We start from the raw sequence: 8,031 nt of genomic DNA, 5'->3' as shown, positions 1-8,031 counted from the left end.
CCTTAAGTGGCCCTTTCAATCAACCTACTTCACTAAAAAGAGGGTGAGTGGAGATTGCGTATAGTGCATTGGGAGCTGTAAGCACAAGTGCTAGTTACTCTTCCTTCCATCTTGATTCACTTGTTTGGAAAAGTGTAGATGGGTCCTTTTATAGGCAATGAGTGAGAACGGGGCTCGTAAGTACTTAGCTCTATTTTTCCTTGTATATAGAAGCTCATATTTTGGGAAAATAGAACAATTAAAGCCACCTTGAGATGACTTTTTCTTCTTCTTCATACAAAATCCCTAAAAGTCACAATCCATTAGGGGAAAGTTGCTGCAATCTCTTGCATTTCCCCTCCTAGATGACACAAGTTCCTAATTGCTTCAAAGTTTCTTTTTTATAGGAGGCAGCCGTGCTTTTATCTAATTAAGCATGGATGTAATCTATTTTTTTATTGGTTTGTTATTGGGCACAATGGACTCTATGGAAAGATCGAAACCACTTGGTCTTTGGTGACTTGTTCTTTTGGGCATCTCTAAGGCAATCATTTCATGACTTCTATATCTGCAGGATCTAGATTATCTTGCCTTTTGGTCATATAAGGATATATTTTGATACTTGTAACTGCTTGTTCGTCTGTTTCTTGTAATTTAATGACAAATGTTCACAAAAAAGAGAGTGTGTGCACTTGCACACACGTATGCATGTGTGTGAATGACATATGTGCTTCCATGTGTGTGTGCAAGCATTTACTTGCACTATGGGATTTACGAGGGGGAACTATTTTATTGTTAAAAAAAAATTGTTGTTTTAGTTGTTCTAAAAAAATTCATTGTTGCTTTGAGCCCTCTTTTCTAATGTTTAGACTTGACGACATGGCAGCGCTGAAGAATCCAAAGAGGGAGCATTGAAAATCAAATGAGAAGAGAGTTGGGAATCGAAAGAGGGAGCACTAGGAATCAAAAGGGATGACCATGGCCTCATTACAATATCTTATAGGTTACAACAACGGTGACTCCAAGTTGTCGAAGAGAACCTACAAGCTCATGTAAGAACACCTTATTCATTTATTTGTTGGGCTTTAGTTCACAAATAGTGGTAGTCTTTGGCCATCACTAACTTGATAATAAAAGCACTACCCTTGATATTTGCAAGGAGGATCGGGTCTTGATGGAACCTATGTCGTCGACAATTTTATTTGTTTTTGATAGCTTCTATTATTCTCTCACTCTCTCTCTAGAGCTCATAGGTCCTAGAATGTTGACACTATCATCCTTAAACATCATGAGCAAATGCTCCTCACATATTCACACATTTAATGTAGAGATAAAATGGTAGGATCCAAGTAGAGTTCTGAGTTATTAAGTGTTCCATGACAAAAAGAGACTTCAATGCAACAATGTGAGAATCCATGGGGGGTTACACACGGTCCAGTACTACCACGCCCAAGCCAGAAAAGCGATGCACATTGTGGCATAACACATTAACAAAAATAACACAAGAAGCTCATTTATTACAAGCGCTTGAATATTTGTATGTGATTTAGGCTGAGTGATAGGCCTGGTTGCATTTCAAATCTTGATTGTAGTGGTTCTTCAGCTTGTAGGTGGGCGATGGTTGAGGCAGTGGTTGCCCATGCTCATGGGCATCTCCCTTTTGCACAGCAAATCACGCGTGGCGGAGTAGCTGTCAAGTCAGGGGGTGCCCCTAGGGAGGCACTGTTGCCACCATGCGTGTGTAAGATTCTCAATGAAAAACAGAGCCATCCATGTACTTCTTTGGTAAATTGAAGTTCTCTAATATAAAACAACAGAAAATCTCTCTCCAATGCAAAAGTTTGTCTCAAATATAGATTAAAAAATCTCTTTCTGATGCAAAAGTTTGGCCATGATCGTCCAATGCGCTTGAAGGCCACATATCGGATTGGAGGTGACCCTTCCCATGGCTTCCCCAGAGTCTCTATGGGGACGGAGCCAGGGAATCCCTGCAGACCTAAGCCACCAGGAGGCGAGTTTCCCGATCCTCAAAACCGTGTACGAGGGCTCTCCTCAAAGTACCTCGATAAGTTCGAGTTCCGGTACCGCTAAACATGCCTCAAATCCAATCTCAAGCACCCACACAATTCTGCAACAGACTTTCATGTTTGTGGTACTTTGCAGGTACGTTAAGGAAAGAGCGCTTATGGCAAGAGTATTTCACGGATCCTTCCAAGTGGTGGGACAACAGAAAGAGCAAAGTAAGTGTGCGACGAAATGATTTGTACCCGGTCAATCTGTCGAAATACGTAGTCGTAGTGGCTAGTCTGACGGATATTGTTGTGGGTTATAACAGGCATACCCAGAGGCTCCAGATTTCAAGCACAAAATGACCAAAGAGTCGCTTTGGATAGACGGTTGGTACAGTCCAGCTTGGGTTAAAGACATGCTCGAGAAGATGGAGTCTGGAACCAAGGAAATGGATGGCGCCAAAGGATACACTGATCAAGCCTGGTCAAACTCTGAGGAGCGTGACTTGGTGGAGAGTGTTGGCAGCGTCAGGTCTGGAGTACAGGTGAACGCATCTAAAGCACAAGAACTGCAAGACAACAGTGTGTGGGAGATGCTGAGCTTAGAGGAGGTACTCACTTCTTTGGAACGGAGGCCCCAACTGCCTTCGGTTGATAACTTTACATGCATCTTGCAGAGGTGCAGAAAAGATAAAAATCTAACGTATGCCAAACGCTTGCATGCCTTAATGTGCAAAACTGGTCTGGAGGCACATATATCTCTCGGGAACTACTTGGTTCCAATGCTGGTGGAATGTGGAAGTATGTGCGATGCCGTGCAGGTTTTTAACAGGTTAGTTGATCCGAATGAGTATTCTTGGACTTCTCTTATCACAGCTCATATTAAATTTGGGGAATCACAGCATGCCCTCAACCTGTACCTGAAGATGCAAGAGAGTTTTGTACATCCTAGCAAGTATACATATGTGGCCCTGCTCAACGCTTGTGCTAGCCTGAAAGACGTAGAAAGAGGCAAGGAAATACATACCCAGATTGCGAGAAAAGGGTTAGAAAGTGATCCTTTTGTTGGCAACTCTTTAGTTGGTATGTATGCAAAATGTGGCTTGCTTTCAAAAGCGCAGGAAGTGTTTGACAAGCTTTCAGTGCAAGACGTAGTATCATGGACTGCACTAATCTCAGGATATACCAAGTGCGAGCTCGGTGAAGAAGCTCTGAACTGTTTCCAACAGATGCAACTGGAGGGGGTTGCACCAGACTCTGTCACGTTTGTTTGTAGTTTGAAGGCTTGTGGCAGCATAGGAGCTATAGACAAGGGCCTAGAGATACATGCCGAGATAGAGAGAAAGGGGTTGGAAAGAGATCCTTTTGTTGGGAGCACTTTGGTTGATATGTATGCCAAATGTGGTTTGCTTTCAAAGGCACATGAAGTGTTTGACAAGCTTCCAGTTCGAGGCATAGTATCATGGAATGCACTAATGTCAGGATATGCCAAACATGATCTTGGTGAGAAACTGCTGAACTGTTTCCAACAGATGCAACTTGAGGGTGTGCCTCCGGATGCCGTCACCTTTGTTTGTACCTTGAAAGCTTGCGGCAGCATAGGAGCTGTAGACAAGGGCCAAGAAATACACATGGAGATTGTGAGAAAGGGGTTGGAAAGAGACCCTTTTGTTGGCAGTGCTTTGGTTGACATGTATGCCAAATGTGGCTCTCTTTCAAAAGCGCAAGAAGTGTTTGACAAGCTTCCAGTTCGAGATGTGGTCTCGTGGAATGCACTAGTTGCAGGATATGCGAAATATGAATTTGGTGAGGAAGCACTGAAATGTTTCCAACAGATGCAGAGGGAAAACGTGTCTCCTGATGTGGTTACATTTGTTTGCAGTTTGAAAGCCTGCGGCAGTATAGGCGCTATAGATAAGGGTCGAGAAATACATGCTGAGATAGACAGAGAGGGGTTGGGAAGAGATCCCTTTGTTGGCAGCACTTTGGTTGATATGTATGCCAAATGTGGTTGGCTTACAAAAGCACAAGAATTGTTTGACAACCTCCCCATCAGAGATGTAGTCTCATGGACTGCATTAATCACTGGATATGCTGAACATGGTCTTGGTGAGGAAGCGCTGAGCTGTTTTCAACAGATGCAATTGGAGGGGGTTTCTCCAAATTCTATCACCCTTGTTTGCAGTTTGAAAGCCTGTGGCAACATAGGAGCCATTGACAAGGGTCGAGAAATACACGCCGAGATTGACAGAAAGGGGTTGGAAAGGGATGCCGTTGTTGGTAGCACTTTGGTCGACATGTATGCTAAATGTGGCTTGCTTTCTAAAGCACATGAATTGTTTGACAAGCTTCCGGTACGAGATGTAGTCTCATGGAATGCACTGATTGCAGGATATGTTGACGGAGGGCATAGTGAGGAAGCGCTGACCTGTTTTGAACAGATGCAACTTGAGGGGGTGTCTCCAGATGCGGTGACATATTTTTGCAGCTTGAAAGCTTGTGGTAGTGTAGGAGCCATAGAGAAGGGCCGAGAAATAGGAACTGAAGTTTTGAGAAGGGGTTTGGAAACAGATCCATTTGTTGGCAGCGCTTTGGTCGACATGTATGCGAAATGTGGCTTGCTCGCAGAAGCTCATGAAGTGTTTGACAACCTTCCAATCCGAGATGTAGTCTCGTGGAATGCACTGGTCGCAGGATATGTCCAGATAGGAGAAAGTGAGACTGTTTTCCATATGCTTGAGAGAATGAGGGGTGAAAGCATAATACCAGACGGGGTTACATTCCTTTATGTTCTTACAGTCTGCAGTCACGCGGGTCTTGTGGATAAGGGCCAGGAGTACTTCGAGATGTTGAGCAAAGACAAAAGTGTCACTCCCACAATCGAACACTACTCTTGTATGGTTGATCTGCTTGGCCGTGCTGGCAAATTAGACGAGGCTGTAGCAATGGTGGTGAAGATGTCTTGCCAACCTGATCTTGGAGTGTGGCTTACTGTGTTGGGTGCTTGTCGAAAATGGGGTAATGTGGAGCTTGGAAGACAGGCCTTTGAGCATGCAGTGAGATTGGATGAAAAAGATGCTGCAGCTTATGTCTTGATGGCTAACATGTATGCAGATGCTCACATGCAGGAGGATGAGAAGACGATTGAGTCAATGAGAGTGAAACAAGAAGCATGGGACAAGCCAGGACAGAGTTGGACTGAAGTTGATGGAATTGTGCATACATTTAGCATGGGGGATACAAGACATTCCCGATGCAAATATATATGTGCAAAGCTAGAAGATCTATCCCTCAAAATGCGAGAGGAAGGGTATGTCTCAGATTTGCATTGTGTGTCTCAAAGCCTATCTGAGGATGCAGAGAAAGATGGATTTTGTGGGCATAGCGAAAAGCTGGCTATTGCATATGCCCTACTCAATACAGCGGAGGGGACATCAATTCGTGTTGTCAAAAATCTGCAAGTTTGTGATGATTGTCATTCAGCCATTACATGTATATCAAAGATAGAGCAGCGCACTATTCTTGTCAAAGATGCAACCTGTGTTCATGTCTTCAAGGAAGGAAAGTGTACTTGTGGGAACTATGGTGCATCTTAGGCTTCAATATCTGAGGGTCGCTTTTTAAATATTTAATATCGGGTACCTAACTCTCTTTTCACAGGGGATTCTTACCTAGAGGACAAAGGGAGAGGGGTTTTGTTCTCAGAGGGTTTGATTTTGAACCAGTCACTAACCTTCAGCTTGCAACACATATTGAAGACCAGTCGTGTCACCACCCAATCAGTCTCACTTGTTGCAGTAAAAGTGTTACTACGCCACCTGTGAGCCCCCAAATTTAGGAGAGTGACGGGCAGAACACCTGCAGAGGCTGACAAGGGGGCACACATTATTTGTGTCACGTGGGCAGATCTAGGAGGGTAACCATCACATGGACTGGAATGTGGGCAGCATACAGCCTGCCATATGAGCGCCACGTAGGGCCAGTAGATGGGTTGCCACATGTGCAGCAAGAACTGCATGAAGGGCACAACATCAGGGGGGGTTTGAAGTGGACCGGTTAGCCATGTAGGCTGTGTATGCAGGCCAGCACAAGTGGCAAAGAAAGGCCTAGGACGGGGGCAGCAAATGCCCAGGAAAAGGGCCTGGAAATGGGACGGGCTTTATAGACATTGTACTGGTCGGACAGTCTGTAGGGCTAGATTAGGCCAGACTGAGCGGGCCGGCTGGATGGCCAGCTCATCAGGTGGAGGGTAGGGGCCAGCAGCCTGCTCCTCCCCTTTAAATAGAGGTCCTTGAGGCCATTCTCCTCACTTCCCTGAGGGCCACTGCAGCTCACAAGAGCCTGCAGCTGGTTGGGAGAAGAGAGAGAGTTCTGGAGCACTGTTTGGCAGCCTTTTAGGGTCTATCAGGAGCTGCAGGTGTATGCCTTAATGGGGGATCATACTTTTGTATAAGGTCGGCCCATTTGATGCGGTAAATATTTGGCTGTTCATATCTTCCTGGAGCTGAGTGGTTGCTCAAGTTATAAGTGTTCCCGAGTTTTACTCAATCCGGAGCGATCTTGGAAAAGCCTTTTTCTGCGAGGTTACACACTCATTTCTCTAACATGGTATCGGAGCCTATGGGAGAGAGATCATTATCAAGGGAGGTGACAGCCTCTAAGATCAAGCTGAGATAAAGGCAGCATCAAAGGTTCAACTACTACAATCACTAATTGAGAAAGGTGCCTCTGATTGGTCAGATGTGACAAGAGGTTGTGCTTCGTGAATCTGAATTCGCTTTCAGGTAGTTTTCATTGTGCAACATGGCTTGTGCATGCTGATCCCAAACTTTGTTGAGGTGGGTTAGTTGGAGGACCAATTATCTGATCTTGAAGATCAAGGCCTGTGTATAAATGGATGCTTGTCTTGAAGATCAAGACTTGGAGCCACCTACTGTTTATAAATGGATGCTTGTCTTGAAGATCAAGACAAGCATCCATTTACCGTGTATAAATGCATTTACCATGTATAAATGGATGCTTGTCTTGAAGATCAAGACTTGGAGCCACCTACGTGTATAAGGAGAGAGAGAGAGAGAGGATGGGTATGTGTGAGAGCATAGGTCTACACCCTTGTTGGGTGCTGATGACATCAGTGGGATGCCATAGTAGCTAGTCCTTGCTAATGTGCAATTGTAGAATTTTCAACCTTGTTAGTGATTGTTAGTGAAATTGCACTATCTGTTGTGTTTTCAGAGGATGAGTTTGGAAATCTCATGCTAGCGGTAGCAGACATCCAGATTTCACCTTGTGAAGTTTTCCTTGATGTTGTGGCCCGATCATATTGCGCTAAATTCTATCTATCTTAAGTGGTGTGTTGTCCTATGAGCTATCTTTTCTAAGCGTTTTTTGCTTAGAAATGCTTGTGTAGGAGGTGCCACATAGAGCTGCCTTTGGCTGTGCCCACAGGGCCAGCATTGGGGGCCAACCTGGCCACCCCTGGTCAGCAAGGCCCAGCCCTTCAGGTTGGGTTACCAGGCTGACCGCCTAATCTATGGGTGGGGGCAGACCGACCCACAGGTCGGCCCCTTTGACAGCCTGGTATGCCCTCTTTAGTTGACCGACTGGAGGGGGTCTGACGCCATATATAGGCCCCCCCTTCCACCCATTGTATCATCTTATTTGGAGGTTTTGCCCAGCAGTAGAGGGCCTTTTCTGAGATCCCTTGCAGTCTCTCTTTGTCTTGATTTCACAGTCTGTGGTTGTGGCGTTTGCTCTCTTCTAGTGTTCATTTCTGCTGATGGTATTAGAGCCAGAGGTTGGCTAAATACATGAGACGTGGAGAGAGCTTGGAGCCAATGAACTGCGAAGTGTTTCGGGCTGCTCTTCAGAGCTGTTTCAAGAGGGTGACTTGTTTGAAGGGTGTTTTGAGATCTGAGAGGAGGTGTTTTCCAGGGCCGGACTGCAAGGACTTGAAGGTATCGTTGCTTGCAAGCTTCTTCATTGTCTTTTGCCAGCCCTTTCCTCTCTTCTTCCTTTAGTCCCCTTTCTCTATTCTTCTACA

General features: G+C 45.1%; 1 protein-coding gene across 1 annotated transcript; it reads left to right on the top strand.

Annotated features, from left to right (window-relative positions):
- The first annotated feature begins 1,844 nt into the window (after window positions 1-1,844).
- On the top strand, window positions 1,845-6,933 carry LOC147894275 (pentatricopeptide repeat-containing protein At1g11290, chloroplastic-like). The gene is made up of 3 exons (XM_087385425.1): window positions 1,845-2,060; window positions 2,143-2,219; window positions 2,315-6,933. The coding sequence occupies exons 1-3, from the start codon at window positions 1,925-1,927 to the stop codon at window positions 5,582-5,584; spliced, it is 3,483 nt and encodes a 1,160-aa protein (XP_087241551.1). The 5' UTR covers window positions 1,845-1,924; the 3' UTR covers window positions 5,585-6,933.
- The last annotated feature ends 1,098 nt before the right edge of the window (window positions 6,934-8,031 follow it).

Source organism: Dipteris shenzhenensis, chromosome 14 (genome assembly GCF_047967505.1).
Source record: "Dipteris shenzhenensis isolate YYH24624 ecotype China chromosome 14, Dip_SZ_1.0, whole genome shotgun sequence".
NCBI lineage: Eukaryota > Viridiplantae > Streptophyta > Polypodiopsida > Gleicheniales > Dipteridaceae > Dipteris > Dipteris shenzhenensis.
This window is presented reverse-complemented; position numbering and strand designations above follow the sequence as displayed.